We start from the raw sequence: 26,776 nt of genomic DNA, 5'->3' as shown, positions 1-26,776 counted from the left end.
ATGCCTCCAGAATGTGGGTGTTTCTTTTTTAATATATATATATATATATATATATATATATATACACAGAGCTACTGACAGAGCAGCTCTTTGGCGGAGTTCAGTGCAGCTGAAATTAGCCAAAACTGGCAACTCTGACAGGGTCCGTTTGGGGTGTTGCAAAGTTTTTGCAAGCAGCCTGCAGCTCTGGTTTGTGGATAGAACGGCACCGTTGAGGATTATTATGACTTGTTTAGATAGCATTTTCAGAAAGCCAGTGGTTGCTTCACGAGCCAGAGGTCAAGAGTCAGTGAGGCGCATGTGGCTCGCGAGCTGCGCAATGAGGAACACTGCACAAAAATCTAGATCTTTGTTTCAAAACCACACATTTAGAGTTGGATTTGGGTCAAATGTGCCAAATCAAAATAAAACTTGTTGAAATTGTTAGATGTGTAATGTTATTATATTTGTAGTGGTAAGGTAACTTCAGAAAGGATGGGTAATTTATTACAACCTAAATAAAATCTTACACAGTTATAACAGTAATAATAACCATAGTCACAATAATGTTCACATAAACAGATTTGGTATCGTCAAATATCAGTATCGGCAGATATTCAAGTTTCAGATATCGGTATCGCAACTCTCAAATTGTAGAATCCTATGGTAGTGCATAGTCTGGGTATTAATATTATTTAATAACACAAATCAAATTGCGGAAACTTGTTTCCAAAGCTGGACCAAAATACAATTATATTTTAATGGAGTCTGACTCAAACATTTTTTATTTAAAACCTCAGTAGACTTGGCTGGACCTAGAAGTGGAACTCATCCTTAAACAGGTAATTATCATGGTCCTTTTAGTATCACATGAACAGACAGTAAACAAAATATTAGAGGGAACTGTGAACAGATGCGCTGAACAGGTTACTTTGAGTATGTTCTAAATATTTGTGCAAATTTGTGTAACAATTTGAGTAAAATGGAAAAAATCTGAACAGTGAGACTGACATGGGAACATTAAAACAATGTTGCAGGGTTGTTGGCAAGTGATTTACGTGCAATCCACTAATTTCTAAGGCCCGACCGATATATCGATATTATCGGCCGATATGGGGGTCCAGGATGATATCGGCTATCGGTAAAAATTTGCCGATTTTTTTAAAATTTATTTTTGTCATATATTTGTTTCTGAGACTGCCAAGTTAAAAATGTAATTGGGCTACTTATCCAGCTGATGGCGCCCATGTGCTGGATAAGTAGCGGGGGCGGGGTCATCCTTGCTCATGGCAGGAAGCCGAGACAGAGCAAACCGGATGGTGAAACACATAGCAGCTGAGCCAAGTAAAGTGAAGTCTGCTCACGAACATTTTATATTTTGTTACTGGTAAATTGAAATGTTAAATAATCAAACACAGTTATGTTTTCCCTCTTACATTTTCTACAAACTTGTCATTGCGTGCCTCGTGGCCACGCTGCAGCAAGGAATGCCATGCTTAGTGTTTAGCCTCATGAACGTATGTGAAAGTTGGTGGCTGCGTGACATGTACACAACTTCTGACTACTTATTATTATTAGTGGTGCAACGGATCATTATTGATCCGCGATCAGTATCTACGGTTTGGCACACACGTGATCCACGGATTGATATGAAAAAAAAAAAAAGTAAGCTGCATGCATAATTGTTCCACACAAGTATAGCGTGGTCATGGCGAGCGGAGGAACTTGAACACCTCAGTTCATTCAACTCCCCTGTGTGGGAACACTTTGGTTTCCCTGTCAAATAAGATGAAGAAGGAAAGAGGTCAGCTGATAAAACAGTGATGATGTGTAGGCACTGTGGAATAAGAAAACCGTATTTACATTTTTTCAAATCAGTGAATAATTCAGATAGTTCATGGTGTCTAACAGGTAGACTTTAGTTTAAGAATGAGCTTAGAATGTAGTGTTTTTGCTTTAAATAATATTTAAAATTTTTTTTCTGGTGGATGGATTTTATCGGCCATTATATCGGCTATCGACCTGCTCTAAAGTCTTTATATCGGTATTAAAAAAATCCATATCGGTCGGGCCCTACTAGTTTCTCCACTTGGTCTTTCCGGACTCTCTCTGACTCTGATTGTTACCCTTGAAAATAAACCGCTAATAAAGAATGAATGACTAGAAATGCAAATTGTAGGAGACAGGGCTGAAGTAATCCATAAAGACAGCTATGAGAAAATTCATACAGTAACCTTGAATTATTAATGAATTCCTGACCAATACATATAGTCTCTGCAGTTTTCTTAGAGGTTTGTGAGCAAGATTGTTGATCGGTTTATGCTGGCTAATTACCTAGGGTTGTTGATGTTATCCCAAGATCCATTAGATTCTTGTCTCTTGTTATACATGTTAAAGCCACTAAGAGTAAAAGAAACAAATTGCATGAATTCTAGGATAAGGATTTATATATCCCTCTTCTTCATCATGACCATCAGAAAAATCTGTAGACATGCTGGCCTATGACACAACTACATACATTTCTTTTTATTAACCAGTAAGAGATGACCAGTTTATCTCTTACTTTACAAGCTCACAAAGCAGTCATTCAAAGAGCAGTCATTTTATCTCTTTTCCACTCACCGTAAAAACTATAAAGGTACAATTATCCACCCGTTTCCAGTGAACTACTGTCAGTTTTTTAAGTTGATTGCAGTTGTAACAAAAATAATCTAATGATTCATGTAGCTGTGATATTTTTCATTCTGCACTAGACGACTGCATCAGTATTCACATCACCGTTGTTAGACAAAAGGCTCCCTCATTGATTGTCCTGTTGGTCTGAGATTACACAGTGGGTTCGATAGATTTTCAGCAGCACCGGGGTCATGGCTCTCAATCAGAGCTGTTCTACAATTACAGTCAAGTCATTATGGTACAGCGTTTTGTTACCCACCCTGAATGATAACATGGAACTCAGCCTTTTGCACTTCCACTCGATGGGCAAAATGCTGGTATACAAAGTGAGTTCAGGCTCAGTTCTTTCTCCACTAAAATGAATAAATGAGTTTGTACATGCTGTGCTGCTTATGTGTGATATGTTGAATCTGAGTGAATAAATATGTTACCTACTATGTTATTTACTGTTACTGCTGATGAAAGTTAAACCTCACTGACTTTCTAATTTGCACTGGCTCACCCATTTTGAAGGTTTTTAAACTATTCATTTATGAAATCATTCTTAAACAACTCTTTTAGGAGCATAAGCACCATTAAAGGAAGCAAAAGATTCTAGATCTAAACTAATGAATTAATTCTATATAGACAGACAAATGAATTTGATTACATTTAATGTTAACTGTATTTATTCATTCATTTCACACTTTAGATGATAGTAATAAATCATTATAAGCACCTGTTTTTTTTCTGCCTTTCTCTTCAGTTTGATTTATTCTATATACTATCTGTGCCTTTCACATAGTCTTTTAAAATACCCAAACAGATTACTCTTTGTTTATGCTGAATATGAATTGCTTTGGTAGAACTCTACTGTGTAAATCATTACTGTGACAGTAAGGGTGTTTTATTGCCACTTCTATAAATCCTGTTCACAAAGCCTTCTGCATAATTGTTTTTCTTAGCCTTCAATGATCCTCATTCTTCATAGCAACCTTGCTGGCAGTCACTGAGAGTGATGATGTCGGCTTTTGGTCTTTTTTGATGCATTGTCCCAGGTTGGCTTCAAAATATCCAGTGTTCATAGGTGTTTGGGGAAATCACTTGAATTATAATTCAGTTTGATGGTCCTGTGGTAATTTGCTGTGTGTGTTACTGCACAGACTGTCAGACTTGAAAGATAACCTCAGAAACCTACACCTTTAAGTCTCCAGCACATTCATATACATGTGTGATATTTTGCTATCTAAATCATTAAAACACAGCCAACACACTAACATATTTGTGACAGTCAGATTGATATTGTGGATCTGATATTGATACTAGATTGTAATATATTGTGGACAGTGATTACACTTCACAAGATTAAGTAAACCATCATCATGACTTCCCTTTATCACTGGATTGATTTGGTTTCCCATCAGCCATCATCTAATGGCTACGCCTGTTGGGATGATGGCTACGACTTCTGGGCTTCGTGTAACCAGTATGTAAGACTTGTAAAATGGTAAATTCTAAAAGTTATTAATCAGCTAAACTGTCTTCAGTTGATTATCTGGTGGTTTGATGTTGCATTTTGCTTCTACCTGCATGCTCAGTACTAGTTCCAAGTTAGTTTATTTCCACTTATGATTCTGCTTTACATATACAAACATTTTAGGACAAAACAGTGAACGACATTTTGAAGCTTTGCCACAACCTAACACGCACCCATCCAGACATTAAATTACACAATACCACAATGCAGTTAAGTGTAATAACCAACATTTTGACCGTGTTTTCCATACATATATTAAAGTTCTTTTATTATGTTTCAATGTTAAATACAACATTGTTCATATAAATGTTTGTGTAATTCCAGTAAAAGCAACATCTGTTCAAAATATATTTGCTCCAAAATTCAAACACAATATTTTCCTCTTAGTATCCAAAGAAGAGCAACATCTTGGCACCATATCTACCACCAGCTGGCTTTTTGCAGCTGTGTAATTGTGCAGTGATGCAGACATGCCTTACTCTGGTGTTTGTATTAGAAGCAATGTAATGAAACAAGTATCATTTAACAGGTTCAGTCTATTTTTACTTTAGCTCTTTACCCCTTTAACTCTGGCAAATTAAACCAAGTGGATTCATTGTCAGCAAAAGCATGAATATGTCATGATTACATTTGACAGATTACCCTTCCTCACATAGCATCATTTAGGACTGAAATAATTAGTTTGTAGTTTTCAGTAACTTTTTGGATTCTAACCTGATGAAAATATATTATATATGTGATTTATAAAAGAAAAAAAAAAAAAACATATATTTGTAAAAGCAAACAGCATGTTGGTGTTGCAGACTTAAATAACTCCAATTTAAACCAGTTTGGCATCTATCACTGTTGGTTTTGGTGATTTTAAAATCTGAAAAGATGTCAAACTGAACCAAACTGACTGGCACTCAGACTTTTTTTTCCCCTACTTTTTCAATCCTCTTCATATGAAAACAATTGTTTATCTAATAATGGTTTAAATCCAGCCTAATTTTTTAATCATACATGGTATTTAGGTAAATAGTTTTAAATTTTTAAACAATAAAACAAAGTCAGTTTCATGAAAATGCTTGAAGTCTCATATAAATTCAAACATAATTTAAAAATGATAAATAATGCCCTGCTACTAGAGTCCAACACACACCACTATGAAAACAACAAACAATCCACACCATAATTGACATGTCAGGCTTTGACGGTTTGATCAAATGTGAACAGAGAGTAGTGGTTCATTCCTTCCTCATGCTATTGAGGATAGACCTTTAAAGCCACAGCCAAGGCCTGTAGCTGTTGGCCTGATTTGAGCACATCTCTGAGGACCCGTCAGCCGCCAGTTTGAGCGCTGGCGGGTGGTCTGGGGGCATGACCAATATGCAGGCAGTCATACAGACAGAAAGACTCTGCAGGGGCTCCATGGGATTTATAATCTGAGGCCAAGGAAGGGTCCTTGAGTCTTGTAGCTCTCAGTACTGTGTCAGCATCTGCTTTAAAGCCACTACACAACCATAAACTATATTCACCTCCAGGCAAAGGGGCGAGGTCCCTCAGCCCAACACCAATGAGCAAAAACACAACAAAACAGTAACTGTAATATGAGCAAGAAAATGGAAAGCAAAACTCAAATCAAACAATACAACGACCTGAAGTCATATGACTGTATATGTAATGAAATCCTCTGTGGGTCCAGCCACAGAGCTGAGTGAGAATATTATCTGGCCCAGCAATTCAAAAAGCATTACATTTCTGGAGGAAAATGACTTCCAGGACTAATCTCTTTTTCCTTACTGATGATTGCATCTCTATCATTAGAGAGAATAGATACATCCACATTCAAAGTCCTGTAATAAACTTGCCTCCATTTCCTTTACACAATGCATTCTAGTGAGAGAGCAGCTGAAGTGGAAATGCCCGTCACCTCTCGATGTTATTTAACTGACTAATAGCTTCATTAATGATCTTGGTACAGTATGAATGTGCTTTCATTAGCCATTTCTAAGAAGGGTGGCTCTTCCTTTAGCCTTGCTGTTTATGGTTCTGCTGAATGAACACAGAGCAAGTAATTGTCGACTTGCTGCCACAACTGATGATGTACAAATTAATAATACGACAGTGAGAGGAATAAAGTGTGTTGATCTCCTCTGAACAATTTCAGTATCCTTGTTACAAATTGTTTCCAACAGTTACTGATGTCTAGTAAGTCAACACAGAGTGAATGAAGCAATACCTGAAAGGGTCTAGAGGAAATTTTTATATAATAACTCCAGGACACATGAGAAATAAAACCTAGGTACTCAAATAATTCAGACAGATTGAAGTGAACCCATCTTGGTCCCGTGATAGTTATACTTAGATTTTGGGTGTGTAGGCTGAGAATTGGCACATTTATCTTTATTTGGTCCAACTTTATACCAATTTGATGGCTTTTATGTGTTGAATTTATTTATATTTACAGTTATAGCACATGGGTTTGGACGAGCACACCTGACTAATTGTATAGACCATTTACATTCATTTCCCTGAGAGCTCATTTTATATCTTCTGATGGGATATGGACACTGATTAGCCATCTACTCTTCTTTTGTTAAATGTTTTTCAGGATCTTTTTCTGTTTCTCTTTGCCTTGAAGACAGAAAGCCCACACAGTGAAAAGTTTAAGTTTAAATGAATACTTGTCTTACTCAGTAAATCAGACCTCACAGGTTCTTTTTCAGGACAAAGGCGAAGCTATAAAAAATCGAGTTACATTTCCAGACATGTTTCTGTGTGTTTGCCCACTATCTTTTACTAAAATACAGGAATGCTGATAGATTCTGGGCTTTGCACTGGTTTGAAAAATATACAAATAAAACAGCATGTTTACCCTTACTAATCTCAAACCTGAAATGCATCAATCTCCAGATTCGGGAAAAGGAAAAGTTAAATTAGAAATTCTTATAAGGAAGGACACTTTTGTGTCCAGGTAGCAAAGGGGATTTGTGTGTGTGTGTGTGTGTGTGTGTGTGTGTGTGTGTGTGTGTGTGTGAGTGTGTGTGAGTGTGTGTGTGTGTGTGTGTGTGTGTGTGTGTGTGTGTGTGTGAGTGTGCATGTAGACTTCAAGCTTTGATAGTGATTGTTTAATTAACTGTATATAAACCGAGTAATATATACATTTGGTCTACAAAATATTCTGTCATTTCAGGGTGTATGAAGCCGACATAAAAACCAGAACCTTTGTAAGCCCACTCTGCCAAATCTCATCAACTACAATGACCCACAAAAGAAAGAGATGACAAATGTTAGTTAATATTGTGATGAATTTAAGTGATTAACATTCTATTACACTGTATAAATATGATAATAAAGCTATGATGAAGTATTAGAAGCCTTTTTAACAATTATATTAAACATGAATTGATATTAATTGATTTATAATTAAATACATCCCCTACTACTCAGGCTGCAAACACCTTTCCAAACCTGAGCAGTTCAGTAAATTCATATTGAAGTATCTCTTGCTCCGGTGAAGGAAAGACAATAAAGAAAGACAGGGTTTGGGCTAATTTATTAATTATTTAATGCTACAGCTGGGAAGTGGTCCCATTAGCACAAGTCACCCATCTATGGTATAGTTTAACTCTTGACACTGCACTCAAACTAATGAACTGTCAGTGCTAAAAAACTTAAATCCAGTTTATTATACAGTTTATTTTTGAGCTTATCAACTTGTCATAATGAACAGTTTATGAAAGAAGCCTGCCCCAAATGTTGAATTTAAGTTACACTATATTATACTCTCTTATAAAAGTCCAAACATAGTTTTAGATGTATATTAGCAGTTTATAGTCTGCCTTTTTTCCTCTTTGCTTTTATGTCAACCTCACGGCGCTGTCATATCTAACAAAATGACAATGACAAGTGTTACGCTGCTTGGAAACAGAAAAGGGATTATCTAAAGGTTTGCTGAGAATAAATCAGAAAATAAGTTATTTATTTGATTCATTTCTTCGATCCTCAGCTCACACTGTAACAGACTTCTGGTAGTTGTTGACAGACACAGTAGCTAGAGGCAAGGAGAAGGGGTCAGGTTTGTGTTGTGTTGCAAGTAGTCAAAAAACAATTCCAGGCTGTTATGCCTGACAAAAGGGTTCACATGTAAGCATCACTGAAGATATTCTAAATGAAATGTGTTATGATAATATACAAGTATAAAGAGTACATTCTAAAACTGTATGCAAAAAACTGATAAAAAAAAAAAAGAAGAAGAAGAAAAAAAAGAGGATTTGATACCTGTATTTCGTTCTTAGTGTTTGCTGTAGATGATGCCATCCAGCTGGTTTACTTTGAAATGAGGATGGGGTAGGGTTAACAAGATTAATTCTTCTTCCTACTTCAATTTTCTTTTCTTTTCTTTTTTTTTTTACATGAAATGTACTACAATGGTTGTGTAGTAGTTGTTGTAACTCTGGAGTATATTTTCTGTTGTTTTTTGGATTTGCCAATATATTATGGGAAAAAAAGAGAATAAAAAATGTTGAAATGAAATAGAAGAAGAGAGAAGTGTTGGGGAGAAGCCCCGAAAAGCACCCAACACAGTGGAACTCCTTGGTATGGCTCTGGTGGTTTCATTTAATCAATATCTTGAGCCAGATGTACAATTCTCAATGTTTTTTTCAGTCGTTTTGCCCCCTGGCCCAATTTGCTCCTAGCATGACTGCATGGTTGAGTATGCGTGCTAATTATGGAAAACACATATGTGAGGGGGTACATCTTTTCAACTGAAAATTTGAATGACAGCTTATCAACTACGTGGATTTCAAATGGGACTGTTTCTTGACAAGTGTGTAAAGCAGAGTCCTACAAGCTTGTTCTGTAGTTTTGTGAAGAGTGTCAGCCAAATCACCGCTCTTGGTCCCTTTGCAACTTTTCTCCAGCATCATGTTAAATACACACAGCATATTTATTAATATCACTTCAGTATTTTATGTAAAAAAAAAAGTGATTAAAGCCTTTATTAATCTTGCTGCTAAGTAACTATTAAGTGTCATTATTACATTTAATTTTCCACACATTGCCTGGATGAACAACGGACTCCATGACCACATGACATCATTACTCACCCTGATACCCAGCTCCACATTTTCTCCTCCGTAAACTTCCATGCCTTCATCTAGTAGACCAATCTCCTCAAAGTATAGCCTATCAACCACAAAGCAGCCAATCAGGGCAGGACTCCTGGAAAATTTAAGATGATGAATGTCAGTTTTGCTTTTCAGTTGCTATGGTGACAGAGGACAAAAAAGTGAAACATAACCATGGACATTATTTATAATCTGTTCTTACTGCATGAATGAATTGCCATTTTAGCTGGGCTGACATTTGTTAACATAACGTCAGATATAAATCATGCAACATCATTTGATTTAGCCAAATGAGACAGATTTGCTGAGACTTACTGGATCGGTGCACTTTTGTTGCCTTTGTGCCACCAGGACTTGGGGGGGTTGAGGTAGCGACACCACAGTTCCCAGTCAAAGCCTTGAGCAGACAGCGGGTACTCTTCAATCTCAAATGTGTCATACTTGATGTTATCAAATGATGGGGATATTATTCGGGTTCTGTCCTCTTTAATTCTCTGCAGAATAGGTTCTGCCCTAAATACAGTGAGAGAGAAAATAATTTCATCTGATGTGACATGCTTTCTCCATATACCTTTGTGATAATGCTTGTTAGACAAGGGAAAATTCAGAATGGATTAATTTTATAATGTTCGATAATTGATAGAATTATATTTATTTTCTTTCATTAAAAGTAAAGTTATATGCAGTCTGCACACATTTGCAATGGCTAAATAAAAAGTTCTGTAAAAGGTTAATCTTTTTCTCGATTGTTAACTTTGTTATTAAAAGAGACAGAAAATATTTTCTCTCTACTAAATGCATGTGAAAAATACAAGTGTTAAGGCCATATTTAGAAATTTTTTTTGTTTGTTTTTTTTCAATGGGTTGTTTATTTTCTAAAGAGTCTGACTATATTATCTGCCATTGTCTGAAATTAAAAACTTTTAAAAGGATGGTTCATTTAAAGTGACGGTTCAACATTTGGGGAAAAATGCGACTTTGATTTCTGTCCATCTGTTACGTTGCATCACCCACTGTTTGAACGCAAACAACTGTAGTTATAAAAGTAAAATGTTTTCCTGTCTTGCTTAACATGAAGTTTCTGCTGCTAAACAGCTGAAGTTTTCTTTGTCTGAGCAGTTTAAGACCTGGACTCTTATCACAGAGTGATACTTTTTTTTAAAACATGCAAAATGTGGTTTGACTTTATCTAAAACAAAATAAGGCCTTGCCTAAAAAAAAAACACAAGCTTGAAAATCTGGATTCATTGCTCAGAGTAATTGGGGTCTTTGAAGATATAAATTTTCCATGTGCACCAGTGCAACTTTGTACCTTTACAAAGGTTTGCTTTTGAACTGGGTATAACAGCAAATTGGATTGTCACTTTCATCCCTAGTCTGAAGAAAACTGTAATTAAATTACCTTAGGTCTGGAGAAGGCAGCAACCAATCTGGATCTGTTTATTTCCTTTGAATTTTAATATTTTTTCTTAAATTAGTTGATGCTGTCAGACTGACCCTGTTTCAATGTCATTTATGTTGAAAAATGTTATTATTAAACTGCTAAAAAAGTCTCCAGACCATATTTCTCAGAATGCTAAAATATCTCCATCTTTACCTTGTAAAAGTCTCAGCATATTGACTTATCAATTAAAGAAAAAGTCTTTTGTTTTTTCTCTAAACTTGATTAAGTAATTGGTTTAACAGAACTGATAATCCTTTCATTTTATAAAACACCACAAAGTTTTTAGACAGCTCTGCTACTGTCCATTGAACGAATATGTTTTACAGTATGCTGTTTGCTTGATGTGATTGGCTACACACAGAACACAGGCACTAAAAATGACTAAGCTCTGCAAAGATTTGTTTTTTTTTTTTTTTTAAAAAAAAAACATTTTCAACAAACCCCCACAGATGAAATGACTTAAAAAAACAGAACTCTTGAGTTGATTTTAGTCTCACCTCATGCTGTACACAAGAGTGACTCACCAGCCAGCATTAAACTCAACATGGGCATCAAACAGGGCAACAACTGGGGCAGTTGCAACCCTCCATCCGCTCACTCTGGACCGGATCAAACCCTCCTGCTTGGCATGCCGCACCATCTTAATGAACCCTGGTCGTTGGCTGTTGGTTTCTGACACGAAATCCTGCAGCTTCTCTTTTAGCTCATCTAGAAAAAACAGAAACACACATGCATTTTACATCAATATCTGAAGAATTTTTGAAAATACTGTGATTGGCAAGTAAAGTCAGAGCCGCCTGTGAGCAAACTTCAACCCTCCAGACGTCATCATGTCCTCCTCCAGCGGGCAGAGTATCAATGGTCAGAGGCCAAAGGCATTCACGCTTCACTCTTTTGATCAGTGAACCAAATAGGCAGAAGCTTCAGCCAGCACAGCACACCTCCATGGGGCTTAAGAGTCATAAGAATATTGAAGGCTGAGTCTGCAATCCTTTTCAAAACATGAGGTGTGTTTGGCTTCAAAGTTTACCTCCATTATTACTTGAGTTATGTACTCTATGATGAATCATATCCTGCAGGACAAGAGTTTGTGCTGCTTAAATGTGTGGTGGAAGCAGAATTTTTGCTTATTTTCTCTAAAATACAATGGCTTGCATCAGTGTATTAGAGATTCCCACCGGGTTTCAATCAGAAAATGTCAAGAATTGTAAAAAAAAAAAAAAAAGGCCAAGCTTTAAAGCTGGAAAATATCTGTATACTCCAAGCTGCAGCCATATCACGACGTTTCCCTGTACGAGCAAGCGAATGAAGCTAGATTAGAATAAAAAAATAAAACCTTTATCAGCTGTGCGTTTTATCATTCCTCATATATTTATAAATCACCTCCGGCTATCTTTTCAGAATTCCACTTTTAAACAGTGGTGCATTTCGAGTTGAAAGAAGACAGGAAGCAGCTGCAAGCAGACAAAAAAAATGTCACAATGTCCTGCTGTGTCTGGCTTATGTAGAAACAGCGTGAGACATTTTCATAAGGTCACAAAAAGTTTTAAGAAACAACAACAGGGAAGAATGTTTTGTAGGAGAAGCAGATATAATAACTGATAAAGTTTATGAAAACACTCTAAAGTCTTTTTTTTTCTTTTTTTTTTTTCAACTAATAAAATAAATCAGCCCCTTTTTAAAGATTTCAAATCCACAGTGCAGCAATTTCACTCAGTCCCACACTAGCAGAAGAACATATATCTGTCTTGTTGGCAGTTATTAGCAAACATAGTACTCAATGTGTCTGCAGTGCTGCAACAGCAAAAGCTGGCATATGCATGAACATCATGTCTATTGCAATGCACTTGAATACTGGAAATGCACTGTTTCCTCGCCCATATAAGGACTTTCAGTGGTTTCATTTTTTTACTCATTCTAACTAATAATGCATATTAAAGTAGGACCATTGCAGTAAAATATATTGTATATCAAATGTATATGTAAAAAGAGTCCAAGTGATAAATTCTATGTATTAAAAAAAACAAAACAGAGATCTTAGCCAAAAATCTTAGTCATGAAATTAATAATAATTTAAAAGCAATATGCCAATCCTAAAATAAATATTAAGGTTATTTTTAAAATCAAAGTAACATGAGCAACAAGTAGTTTTATAAATATGGTTGCCAGCTGTAACTGCTAATACCAAATGCATGATTAAATCACACATTTTCTAAAAGCAGCACAGAGATGTTTTCAGCTTCTGCTAATTAGAAATGCACCTGATTAGAGGAAATACTATCAGCTTAAGATATTCTATCATATAACCACATCATACTAAGGTGCTGAAATGAGGTATTAATGTGTAGTTAAAGGCTGATGATAGAGCATCAACTCCTTAGAGTAAATAATGCAACATGGCATACAAAACAATGAATAATGTAGAGCACATCTATGCAAAGCAATTGAGCACAGTGATGCACTATTCTATTAGACTATGTTGTTCAAACCGTCTTGCAATAAATACATCTCTTGAATGCAAAAAGGAGGATATAACCATAATCTATAACAAATTAACATAAAAATGGATCAAATTAAATCTGTCCTTGCCTTACCCCTGCATATAGCCTAGCTTACACATGCAGAAAAAGATTCCAGTTTGCATATTACATTTCTACACAAGTTGTCTGTAAATGGTGCAACTGTCAGCTGGGGATTAGTTGTTACCAAGAAACTCTTAGTACAAGTAAAAAAAACTACGATTTTAGGTCATTTGGTTTGTTTGTATGCTATTTTGAAAGCGCCCTTCCATTTGCCACAGTCATCACCTCATGCTGGGAGTGGACCCGGCATTCCAACCTTCAGGATCATATTTTCATATTAACACTGGCAGAACAACATTTTCTATATTTATTGGATTAAAATGAGGGTTAGATGTTGGCACAACACAGTCTTGTTAACTATTAGATATGCATGTGCTTATCTTGTCCATGCGGACCAAGAATGTTGTTTGCACGTTACAAGAATCTGAATGGAGGTGATGTATCAGAGTCAGGATCTCAGCAGGGGCCATTTTCTCTCTTTTTCTAGTTCTATGTTTTCTCTTTAACACCAGATTGGACAATTCTGGCCAATCTTTTGAACAAATCACACATACGCTTAGGAAACAGCAGTGGAAACCTACAACCCTGTGTAACATACAATACCATCATGTTTCCCAGGGAAGGGGCAACTTCCACACACCAAAACTGTCACACAACAAAATGAGTTGGTTCATATGCATGAAAACATCTGTGTGGAAGAACTTTACATTAAAGATGTAAAATTGTTTGATTATGTCAATTTGTCAAAAGGTTTCTTGGACAAGTACTGTAGAGTCAGCAGGGGAAATATATGTTTAAATATTTAATGGATACTTGTCAGAGATGCAGGGTGTTTTGCTTATTCCTTTGCATGCTGAGCCTGAAGACACCAAGGTCTGCCGCTTCTTCCCACTAGGGACTAAACAAGTCTAGAGCAGAATAATTCTGTACATTGTTAGATGTGCACAGCATGCATCATGGACCTCTGTTGTGCACTACATGTGCACTCAGAGTGGTCAGGTTTGTTTTTTTTCCCCCTTTATTCTTCCAGACTTAACTAAATCATTTGAAATTTCATGTTTAAATTTGCTCTTGAATGAGCTGAGGGGTTCTTGAACTAAATTAAGTTTGAGGACATTTAGTAAGAAAGATTAGCATCACAATTCCTTTACTTTGGACTCATAATTCAGGCTGAAGGAAGCTGTAGTCACTCACAGTAGCTGCTGCAACAAATCTAATAACTTTCAATCAATCAATAATTAAGACATCCTAATGTGTGTGTGAACTGAGAACAAAAAGAATGATGCGATGTTATGGCAGTGTTATGCCTTGCAACAAATCACAATAAAACACAGTTCATTATGCCAGAAATGGCTGATGGCCAGCACTCATCAATCTTTCAGGACTGGTATCCTGCAGAAGCTCTGCTGGAAAGAGATGGGCTTTGGAATGGAGCTGAACTGGAACAACAAGCAAACAAGTAGTGCAGTCATGAAGCAAATCTATTTATATTAGATTGTAAATCTGTAAAGAATTGCTTCTCAGAAGATGGTGAGAAGACATATTGGTAAGCAGAAACATGAGGCCACCGTTAATCTCAGCTCTGCTTAGTCCTCATTCAGGTATGACGCATTAACTGCAGGCATGTTGTGTAAACAGCTGAATGTACAGATTATTTCTTCATTCATAGTGGCTTAAAAACTAAAATTTTTTTGCTTTTGCTGAGAATTGTGTCAAATTTTCCATCTGGGCTGTTGTCTTCAGTAGGCAAAGGATATTGTATTGATGACTGAATTTTTAAAATTGTTGTGACTGAAAATCCCCCCCTCCACAGTGAAACATGGTTTCTCTTGATCTATGACCTGTACAGTACATTCATGTGTATCTAACCTCAGCTTGTCTTCCTATGCCTCTATTTTGCCATGTTGTATTTCTGCTTGTACAAACAAAATGCCATTTATCACAATTCAGTCATTACTGCTTGCACAGCAGATGGTAGATCGGCATGGTTACAGGTCTCACTTGCTGTGTAGTTCACACAGCACCACTTGGCAATTTCTCATAACGCAGCTCTACTGCTGAAAAATCTGTGTTTAAAATATCCAGCAGATACTGGCTTCTCTTCCACAATCAAAGCCATGGCCCACTGTTCAAAACACTGCTACACAAGTTCCAGGACAGATTTATCATTCTTGGCTTAACTGCACAGATTTAGCCTCGTGGGTTTTTGCTGATACCATCCCAGTTTTGTGTGCCCGCCAGCTTTCATTAGCTGGACCGCCAACAACTGCTTGCTTGAAGTCCAGCTGGTCCCATACTGGTTTTGAACATCTCTGCACACCTGAAGTGTTTATTTAATCCACTTTCAGTCCTTCCTCCAACAGGGACAACACATTGTTGAACAAAGGTTAAATTTATTCAAATCAGAGAGAAGATATCATTTAAACTGCATTATAGATAAAAAAAAAAGGGGATTTTTCATGGTTTCCTTTGGTTCAGTGCTACAGTCACTATCTTGTGTCCCCCTTGATAAACTCAAAAATTCTATCTTTAATTTTAATTCTCACTACTATATGGGGAATACAGTGATGAAGCTGCAGATTACAACCAACATGTTGCTCTCCCATTTCAAGCATGGAAGAAGGATTACATGAATGGAAAAAACACCTAAAAAATATGGAAAGACCTGATCCATAGCCATTGTAACCTTTGTCTTTTGTCCTGGGTTACTACAGAAACATGATGATGCAAGACAATGGAAGTTTATTTGTGCTGCACATTTTGTGTACAAGTCAATTCAAAGTACTTTACAGATGGTGTAGCGAAAGCATAAAAGGCAGCAACAAATAGTTAAAACTGCAATTAAATAATCAATCAAATTAAAGTTTTTACCAGGAGGATTTGTTAAAAGTTTCCATGCAGATTCATGCAAAGGTGCATGAAAAAATGTTTTCAACCTGTCTACATCTGGTGAAAGTTTAATCTCCACTGGCAGATTCTTTTACTTGTTTGCAGCATAACAGCTAAATGCTGCGTCTGGTCGGGACTGGTTGACCTTAGTCTTTGGATCTAAGAGCTCTGCTTGGTTTATTTTCTCTGAACATATCACAGGTTTATTCTGGGGCTAAATGGTTCTGGGATTTGTAAACAGTCAGCAGGGTTTTCAAATCCATCCTGTGAATGACAGGAAGCCAGTAAAAATTTTCAAACTGGTTTGATGTGTTCAGATCTCTTAGTCCTGGTTAGCGGCTCTTTTTTAGGGAGCTCTGCCAAAATGATCCAGATGCTGATATAAAAAGTTAATTTAAGGAAAATAAAATACAAGGATTCTTTTAATCTTGAGATTCTGCACTATTTAAAAAAATGTGAATATTGTACTGCATTTCTGTCAATATACAACCCAAAAGACAAGGATACTTCTCTTTTCAGTTTGGTAAATTATAAATGATATTTTAGGCTATAAAATAAATTATAGTTGAGGAGGCATCAGAACGCCGGAGATCTAAGAGATTAAATTTTAAAAATGACAAGAATAAGTTTGATATTTCACAAAATAAAATGGTAAATTTCCCAGATAAAGCTTGCATCACTTATTAACTTGTGGCTCAGAAAAAAACCATAGAATGAAATATATATTAAACACATTAAATCATGACCTATGTAATTAGATATATTAGAAATAGATTAAAAATGAAGGAGAATAAAGTTGCCTTATTCAAAGAGATTTCTAGATAATTAGTGATACTATAATGACAGTCCGCTACAGCAACCACAAGCTCCTCCGTTTCATTCTTTGAAATGAAATAATAGTTTTCTGGAGCAAAGGAAGATAAATTAAAAGTCAGCACTGAGCTTCAAACAGCTAAGTTCAAAACCACGAACAAAGCCAGAAGTCTGGGAGGAGTCATAGACTCAGACCTGAATTTTAGTAGTTTTATTAAGACAGTTGTGAAGTCTACCTTTTATCTATTAAAGAACATATCAAGGATTAAAGGACTGATGTCTCAGCAGGATTTAGAAAACCTTTTTCATGCATTTATCTTTAATAGACTCGACTACTGCTGTGTTGCCCTTACAGGTCTCCCTGGAAAGTCCATTAGACAGCTGGTTAGTCCAGAAAAGTGCTCCTCGAGTCCTCACTAAGACCAAGAAAGTGAATCACAAATCCCTGTCCTTAGATTTTATCAGATTTTATACTTTCATCAAAACAACTGTGGATTCCTGGCAGTGTAACTTTTATTTCCTGAATCTTCCCTTATTTCACTTTAGCTTTTTGGTCTTTATTTTATTTCCTTTGTCTATTTTTAAAACTTGCTTTTGATGTACTTTTTAATGCCTTTTCTGCTCTCCATTGTGATGCTTTTAATGTTTTATGTGAAGGATTTTGAATAGTCTTGGACATAAAAGGTGAAATACAGATAAACTCGCCATCTCTTTTATTTCTGCTTGAAGATAGCATCTTTATGACAGATTTCTTTTGCATGCAAGTTAAGTCAGCCTTCAATCCTCCAAAACTCGGCTCTTACACCTGAGAGCCTTTCTCAGGCCACAGCTTGAGACATTATCCAATTAAAGAGAAATCATCTAGGTCAATTTGCCCTTTTCTCCCTTGATAGCTGCATGTTCTCTCGCATGCTAATATGCCTCTTGAGGGTGAGCTGTGACAATGGTGGAGGACTAATGTAAAGCTGTTGATGCCTGGGAGGTTAGCTGTGGATTATGACCCCTTCAACAATCTCAGCAGCATTGCAGGTCAACAGGCTAAAGACATTTAGATTCACAGTCATGGTGATGGTGATTACACCCAGCCTATCAGATGCAGCGTGACTGAGTGCTCCAGCAAACAGTCTGAAATGCCATCAGCTAAATGTCAAAGCGTGACTTGGGTTTCTGAAGAAGCCTAAGATTACGAACCTTTAGCTCTTCAATTATAGGATAATATATGAACGTTTATTGTTGTGTTGTGGTAAGACCACTGCACTCAAAGAAATTGAAGCAAACTTTTGAGTTTTTAAACTTGGATTCTTTTTTAAACTTTGGGTGTTCTCAACTTTCTAGTCAATAGCCTGTGAGACCCTTCTAGTTTCAGCATGTTGTGTTGAATTAACAAAATATACCACAATGATCTAACTTCTGTTACATTGTGCTACGAGACATGCTGCATGTTTTCCATGATTGACTTTAGTAAAACAGTATTTACCTCAGTGACTGTTTTGATCCTTGTTACAAGCAAGGCAGCCAGTTTAAAAGGGTAAAACCTATAAATGACTTTGGCATAGTATCATTACCTTTTATTGCCTGCTTTTTGCATTTTAAATACAGTCTTGCCCCATAAATTACCACCTTCACCTTTCACATTAAATTGCAGCTTTGTTTGTATTCTCCTCTGCATGGCTGACACAATGTAAGTTAACAATATCCCAGATATATTGATCCCAATGCTAATTGAGCTCAAGAGATACATATTATCAGGAAAAACTGAATTACTTTTTCATCAATCACTGTTCACTGTCCCATACATGCAGATGGAAGAATGAGGCTTAGAAACGCAGACAAGAAACAAGCAAACACCTCATCACCTTGCTGGACTGCTTTGTGCCTCAGGGCAAATTTCCTAAGTTTGCAGCTAATTAGTGTTTTTCATCCATCGACTCAATCCAGTGAGCACAGTCCCCTAATTAACATTAAAAGATCTGAGAAGTCATCAGAGGAGCAGTGGATATAACTGTGCCCTTTGCAACTTATCAGTCTGTCACAGTCGGTTTTATTTAGGACACTTTTTTTTTTACATCCACAGCAGATATTCTGAGCAAACAACCTTCAAGCTGTGACCGTTTTCATCCAACTAGGGCTCTTGAGTGATTTTGCTAACCTAACATACAGTTGTCAGGTAAAATCCTTTTTGATATCTGTCGAGCGCCTGAATCTGACAGGCTGGTTACACCAAAAGTAAGCAGCACTTTGAAATGACTAGTTGGTTAAAGGAAATCTATGGACAATAATATTTGGCGCCCGTCATATTTTAAGCTAAAACGTAATCGAACAGGCAGCTAACCAAACAAAGGGAAACGGCTCTCTCATATCATACTTTTGTAAGGAAAGTTAAGCTAATAAAATGAGTGCAAATTACTTTGCAGCAGGTCTCCCTGCTCTTAGATTTTCCTCTAGAAAAGTTGTTTCATTGTAGGATTTATTCTTGGAATTTTTAGTGGGATCCAAATAAAATTGCAAACTATAATTGTAAATTACAGTAATTGTTAACAATGTCTATAGCACAATAACCCATAACATCAACATTTCTTACTTTACCAAATGACCAAAGATTGAGTGTGAAAGCTTTTTGAAAAAGTAGGCATTCATAAGAAATGCTGAATGAAATGTGTTATTTCTGGAAATCATTCAGTGATTTATTAAGTACAGGTAAACTTGTAATTGATTCATTAAAATCAATATTCATTCTGCAGTTTGTATCTTTGAATCACCTCATAACAAATATTATTTTTAATCTCAGTTCAGTTATTTAGTAATCACACTTTTAAAACCCAGTTCGGTCGCTTAGCTTTCTCTTGTGCATGATGGAATAAACTAAAAGTAACAAGTTACAATCGCTTTTAGAAACGTATGGAAAACAGCAGTGTGGAACATGAAAGCAATCTTGCAGTTCTACAAATATTTCTTAAACATGTTGCTAAAGACAGATTTTGAAGCGTGTGCCACAAGATACAACTGAAAAATCTAAATTTGTGGGGGGTGATGAAGACTCAGCTGTAAAATGATGATTCTTACTGTTATTGCTGTTGTCGTCCACCAAGATTATCTCTTTGAGAAGGTGTGAAGGTGTCCTGTTGATAGCAGAGTGGATGGATCGCAGGATGACAGACAAGGCTTCGTTCACAAAAATGAACACAATGCTCACTTGAGGGAGGTTCAGAGGATAGGTGACATTTCTGCACCTGTGGGGATAAATAGCAAACCTCAGTTGAAGCCATTTTTAGACATTCAGTTTGTCTGAAGAACTGAGTAATGCAGTGGTGCATCCTGAATAATGAAAGAGAAGATTATTGTAGTTTTTTTTTTTCTTTTTTGTCAGGCAGCATGACTTTTGTCGTGAATTTGATCAGAATTCAGGACTTTTATTTAGTTATCATGTTATATAACTGGGGTCTGGCATTGATTTTTGACCAGCTGATTTTTTTTTTGGTAATACTTCACACGGTCCCGCAGTAATGGTGAATGTTATAAAAGTGGGCCAGTTTAGGGAGAACAAATAATTGATGATGTGGTAAAGTCAAGCATCAGTGTTGCTCCTCTCTCCCTTTTAAAACACTAACACTGTTTCCTGTCACCACACTATTGATATTTTCAGCTCCTCTTTCAAGGGAAAACTGATGCCTTAAAAGAAGTTCTTGAAAATGCAGGAAAAGCAACGTACAGAAATAAAGTCATAAAACTTCCATTAGTGTATTTTTCAATTTGAATTGAACCTTTTTTTTTTCTATCCAAACCCTGATCATGGAAATAACTTCTACATTGTGCATAAGGATATAATTTCTTCCTAACTGCAGCATACAAATAAAATTAAATGAATCTGATTTATTAAACTGTAAAAACTGTAAAGATTGAATTGTTTTGGAATTGAGCTACAAAATCTTTTCCCATGTATCCTTTAGAATGCTGCAAAATGACACTGCTGCTTGTGTTTCTCGTGCTCTCCCTCCTGCTGGCACTGGGAGTGTGAAAAAAAAAACAAAAAATGTTTCTGATTAATGTCTCCCCTGCAACAGTTTCAGATCAGCATACAGACCCAGTATTCAGTGCGAATGACTCGTCCATAGGGAGGTCGAGTAATGTGGAGAAAATATTCCAAAGATCTTTGGGCGATGTGAACTTTTGCACCAACATACCATCTCACTCTATTTCCTTTTTGTAACCTTGGTGATGTGAAAATATAAGCTATACCTAAAACTGGGTCACAGCCAACACGGCGCTGTGTCAACCGTTTTCATTTAGCAGGAATATGCTGTTTGTGCTCCACTGCAAAAATCAAAAAGCGGTATTATAACAACATGAACTTTCCCCTGGGACAAGGGGCTTCCAGAGGGGGCTTTCATTGAAAACCCCAGTTTCCACTGCAGATACCATGAACTAAATAAAATTCCAGGAAGACTGTCTGCTCCTTTCATGGCCATGTTTGGGAGGTATTGTAATTCTAATGGTGTTTATCCCATTACAGCTCTACTTGACATGACTCTTCTTTGCTTTGTTTTCCATTATAGCCAGAATCCCCTCCGCGTAGGCAGGATCAATTGATTCTGTGTCACTACATTTTAACATACTACAATTTTTCTGTGCGTGTGTGAATGTGAATATGAAGCAGAGGAATTATTGCATTGAATGATTTGTGACAAGATTTTAATATCTTTTCATTGTGATCATAACTGTGCATTAAAACTCTGGTCCACAAAAGAAATCATCTTTCAATCCACAATATTGTCTAACAAATCTGATCTTGGATTTGTGTTTATGCATTTGTCTGCAGAGATTTTTAAATAACTTCAGAGAGAAGAAATGTGGCTTCATATGCAGGACTTCAGTGCTGCCGACGTTGCCATGCCCACAGGTGTGGATTCTCTCTAGTGGCCCGATGTGTTGGCTTAGCTTGCTGGAAACCTTGGCTGAGCTAGTGCTGCAAAAAGTATGAGCCTTGCAATACCTACAGTGGAAAACCAATAAAGTAGACCTATGTAGTGGAAAACCCCCACAGGAGCTTCCAGTTCTTTCAGGTATGAGTTTGCAGCTCTGAACATTTCAAACTGGTCAAGTATTCTCAAGTTTTATTTTCTTGTCTCTGTTTCAGGGTCAGCCTCCACTGTAGTTTGTGAGATCCACTAAGACTGATAATGAACGAGAAGATGGAGCTGTCGAGAGATTGACTGGTAATTATGAAAAATTGGTCATTTTTTAAAACTGTGATTAAACATGAATGAGCCTCTTCATTCATTTGTGTCTTGGTAATGGCTAATTATACTTAACATAACAGAGAGCAATCTACCATAGTCTTTTTTCTGTCAGTCAGCGTTTTCAGATCACTTTTAATCTATAAAAGCACCATTGCACTTTCTTTTGTCGCTAAAACATGTTTATAAATAGAAATATTCAAAACATGAGTACATTTCAGATCTACATCACTGACTAACATCCTCTGTAGGGACTAAATATAAACAGTGTTTGAACACTATTCTACTTGCAGGCTTACCCATCAGGCCTGAGGTCTGGTATTGGCCTGCTTAAAGAGAGGCGATCACTGAGGTAGGCGTTATATCCATAGTACTGGAACATCTTCAGTGCGACTCGCCGGTTGTCTGGACTGAGCTCCTGTCCCCAATGGGCAAACAGTGATGAGTCAGAGAACGATGAGTCTGGCTGACCATCCTCTCCCCTCCCTGGTGTCTCTGGAGAGCACAGGAAGACAGATAATATGAATATTTGTCTTGGTCGCTGCATTAACCTAATAGTGAGGTTGCGCTTAAAATGGCATTTAAAGCAGGTGGATAAATGATAGCGCTCAAAGAATCACTGTGATAAATGTTGCTTTCCTTGCGCTGTAATGTATGTCAGCAGGTGAAGGGTGAACTGTTATTTAAAGAGACTGACTGTCTGTCCTTCAACAGAAGCCCCATCCTTTCCACGCAGATGATGAGATGCACTTTTGTCCTTGAACTAAAGGTTGGTTGGCTGGTAGCTGGTAGGCTGTTCTGCGGTTGACTTTGTTCTTTGACATACACAGGTATGACAAAGTGAAACCAATTTCCCTAAAGGTATCGCTACACTACGCACCATCCTCCTTAAATAATTGATGAGAAAGTAATGTGTGAACACTTTTGAGGTATGTGAGTCTTTCTCTTTATTTCCACTCACCACACAGAGTGGGTCAAAGCAGTGCCAGCACAAAGAGCAGAGGGCCATCCAACAAACAGTTTACTGTGACAAACCCTGTAAACTGTTTGTGTTCCAAGACTCACCTCATGTCCAAACTTCACCAAACAGCAGTGGTATCTGCTAAACATACAGCACTGCCTCAGAGAGTTTAATTCCATGTTTGAAACCTTCTATGCAGAGAAGCAAGAGAGCTTCATCCAAAAGCAAGTGGTATAAACAGCAAAAATGCAGTGTACATAGCAGATTAAAAAAAAAGCAAAAATCATCAAGAAGGGTGCGCAGTGAACATTTTCAGCTGCATGGTTGCGATTATGTCTACCTCTGAAAGTCTAAGATAAGTCTGAGTTTTCCACTTTTTTTCATTTTATTACAGCATTTTTATTAGTTCATGGACCTGTTGGGACATTATACAGAGATGTCAAAGTGTGAAATACTCTGGTCTGAATATTTTTTTTCAACTCTGTGGAGATATTGGCAACCCATGACTTGGAGGTTGATTTGGTAAATTGTTTTCTGATGTATATACATATATATATATATATATATATATATATATATATATATATATATATATATATATATATATATATATATATAAGAAAACAATTTACCAAATCAACCTCCAAGTCATGAGTGATTATAGTATATTGTAAATTTTAATAAATGTTAATCTACCAGAAATTAAATGTGATTAATTCTGCCTCATGTGTTAATACTTTAATTAAAAGGGAAGCTGTTGGGTCTCAGCAGCATATTGAGACTTTATGACAATGAAACAGAAACAAGTTTTCATTAAAGAAGTTTGGTATTTCATGCTGCTGCTGACAGACTGAGGTTAGTAAGAATAATTCACATCCAAGAAGACATCAACAATTTTGTTTAGTTTCTCACAGTAAAAAGAATCCACGAAGAGTAACAAGAGGAATTAATTCATATATCTGTCATGTTTGTGTTTTCTACTGTTTTCGGTAAAAAAGTTTGAACTCATCATATAAGTCTAAAGTTATATAGTATGCTAAAGATGGATTAACAGTGCAGGGTAATAAATGAGGATCAAAATGAATTGTGACATCTTATAAATGAGAAGAAAAAGTTACAAGCAAGGCAAGGAGCCTTAAAGACATAAATAGGAGGGAGGCTTTGAGCTCTCCGTGACACTGTGACAAAAACAGAAGGTTAAGTTTGGATGTGTGCATGTGAGTGTGTTTTAGCTGTGATCCTGTTTAAGCAGATTGGGAGTATTTAATATTTATGAGCCGACTGTTTTAACACTGAATGTCAGCCGAAGCAAAGGAAAACAACAGAGGAGAGGCAGGTGTGAAAGGATTACATTATGAAGCAAAACACAAAGAATTTAACAGGAAAAAGCAGCAAGTGCAAAATGTTTCTTTAAAATCTCACAAAACTGTTGAAATGACAGAATTCATTTCTGGTGAGAGTGCAGTACCCTTTGCTTACTTATTTAAAAAGACATAATTATGTTTCTGTCAGACTGTTAAGCAGCCTCAAGAAAAAATCTTGCACACAGAAAAGCTGCAGTTAAATACACATTGCGAGAAAAAAAAAACATTGCATTGTTGGTTAAGGAGCTATGTGGCAGACTTGCCAAATTGTCAATGCTGACCCTGTCCATCACATAAAGCATCTTCTATGTATGAAAATGGTATCAGCACTTGACAAAGAGTAATGGAAAGAGGAGGCCTGGTGTAATGAATTACATTTTCCTTTCACGTCGTGCGGACAGCTGTGTGTATGAACATGATTTATCTGGGAAGAGAAGGCTTCAGAATGCACTAAGGGTAGAAAAGAAGCCAGCAGAGGCAGGGTGTTGTAGATAATATTTTGCTGGGAAGCATTGTATCCAGGCATTCATGTGGATGTTTGACACGTGCCACCTACATAAAGCACTGATACAGTCTCTTTGTTTTCTCATCAGTGAGGCCTACCACATGTATTTTAGACCCAATCCCAACTTCATTTTTTAAGTCCTTTTATGAATATTTTAGAAAAGAACTTTTAATCATGATGAATAGCTCTCTTCAGACTGGGTTCTTCCCTGCCACCTTTAAGGGGGCAGTGGTGAGGCCCCTGCTGAAGAGGAGCAATTTAGACTATAATGACCTGAACAACTTTAGACCGATATCTAATCTACCATCTTTAAGTAAAGTTTTAGAAAAGCTTGCTTTTATTCAGCTCACTGATTTTTTAAACAACCAGAGTGTTCTTGAGAAATTTCAGTCTGGCTTTACGGTGAACCATAGTACAGAGACGGCCCTTCTAAAGATTTTAAATGATCTTAGATTAAATTATGACTCAAAAAGAGATTACAGTGTTGGTCCTGCTGGATCTAAGTGTTGCCTTTGATACAGTTGATCACATTATTCTTTTATTCCGTTTAAAGCACGTCAGCCTTTCTGGTACTGTTCACAGATGGTTTACCGCTTACCTCACAGATATAACATTTATGGTGGGTCTGGATACTTGCTGCTCCATGGTCCATAAAATCACATGTGGTGTGCCCCAGGGATCCATTTTGGGCCCAGTGCTTTTTAACCTGTACAGTACCACCTGGTACTGTGCAGGTGTACAGATGATGTTCTTATGTTTCAAATACATGGGCCAGACGTGGCCGTCAAACAGGCCAGGTGGATCAGGCACATGCTCCCTCTTGGCAGGGTCATCGGGAGACATGGAGTCAACTTCCACAGTTACGCTGATGATACACAGCTGTACATCTCTGTGTCTCCTGATGACACCAAGCCAATGAACGCACTTTTTAACTGAATCTTACACATCAGATCCTGCATGACAGAGAACTTTCTTCAGCTTAACCAGGCCAAAACTGTGGTTTTAGTTATTGGTCCTGAAGCCCAGAGAGAAAAACTTTTACCTAAGCTACTATCTTTGTTTCTTAATCCTTCCTTACAAGTTACAAATTTGGGCGTGATTTTTGACTCTGAGCTGACTTTTATTCCACATATTAAGAACATCACAAAAATAGGGTTTTATCATTTAAAAAACAAAGCCAGAGTCTGCCCCATTCTCTCTCAGGCTAACACAGAGATGCTAATGCATGCTTTTATTACAAGCCGTATTGACTATTGTTATGCCCTGCTTTCCGGTCTTTCCAAAAAGAGTATCTCAGGTTTACAACTCTTACACAACTCAGCAGCTCGTGTCCTGACAAAGACCAGGAGGCAGGCTGTCAGGGACCAAAAGGTAAAGCCATGAGGACACAGATGCAATTTAAAAAAACCTGGGCTTTTATTGTTACAAAACAAATGCAAAATTCCAAAGAAATGAATAAACTAACCAATCTTTAAAAAGGGGTTAACTAAACATAACGACAGTTAAACAGTTCAGTTCAACTCAACTAAAGAAAAACTGACCCCCTCCACAAAAACACATAAGGGTAACTTATATAGCACTTCGGCCAAACCAAATTGCACAGAGAGGAAAAAACAAAATGACTAACAATAACCAAACAAAGCTCCAAGACCTAGCCAAGCTAAAACCCCCCCCGTGACCCGGCAGCACATGGTAGAAC

At 36.9% G+C, this 26,776-nt stretch overlaps 1 protein-coding gene across 1 annotated transcript in view; it reads right to left on the bottom strand.

Moving 5' to 3' along the window:
* The window catches only part of galnt18b (UDP-N-acetyl-alpha-D-galactosamine:polypeptide N-acetylgalactosaminyltransferase 18b), a gene marked incomplete at its 3' end in the record, with an annotated part of 94,755 nt that overhangs the window by 30,861 nt on the left and 37,118 nt on the right, over positions 1-26,776 (bottom strand). Inside the window, exons 2-6 of the mRNA XM_079249416.1 lie at positions 22,547-22,742; positions 20,077-20,243; positions 11,254-11,437; positions 9,601-9,798; positions 9,265-9,379 (exon numbers count right to left, since the gene is read on the bottom strand). Coding sequence (XP_079105542.1) covers positions 9,265-9,379; positions 9,601-9,798; positions 11,254-11,437; positions 20,077-20,243; positions 22,547-22,742 — 860 coding nt within the window. The remainder of the gene's footprint in view (positions 1-9,264; positions 9,380-9,600; positions 9,799-11,253; positions 11,438-20,076; positions 20,244-22,546; positions 22,743-26,776) is intronic.

The sequence above is a fragment of the Telmatherina bonti genome, assembly GCF_933228915.1.
Source record: "Telmatherina bonti genome assembly, chromosome: 1".
NCBI classification, from domain to species: domain Eukaryota; kingdom Metazoa; phylum Chordata; class Actinopteri; order Atheriniformes; family Telmatherinidae; genus Telmatherina; species Telmatherina bonti.
The sequence above is the reverse complement of the archived record's forward strand: the minus strand, read 5'-3'. Positions and strand labels throughout refer to the sequence as shown.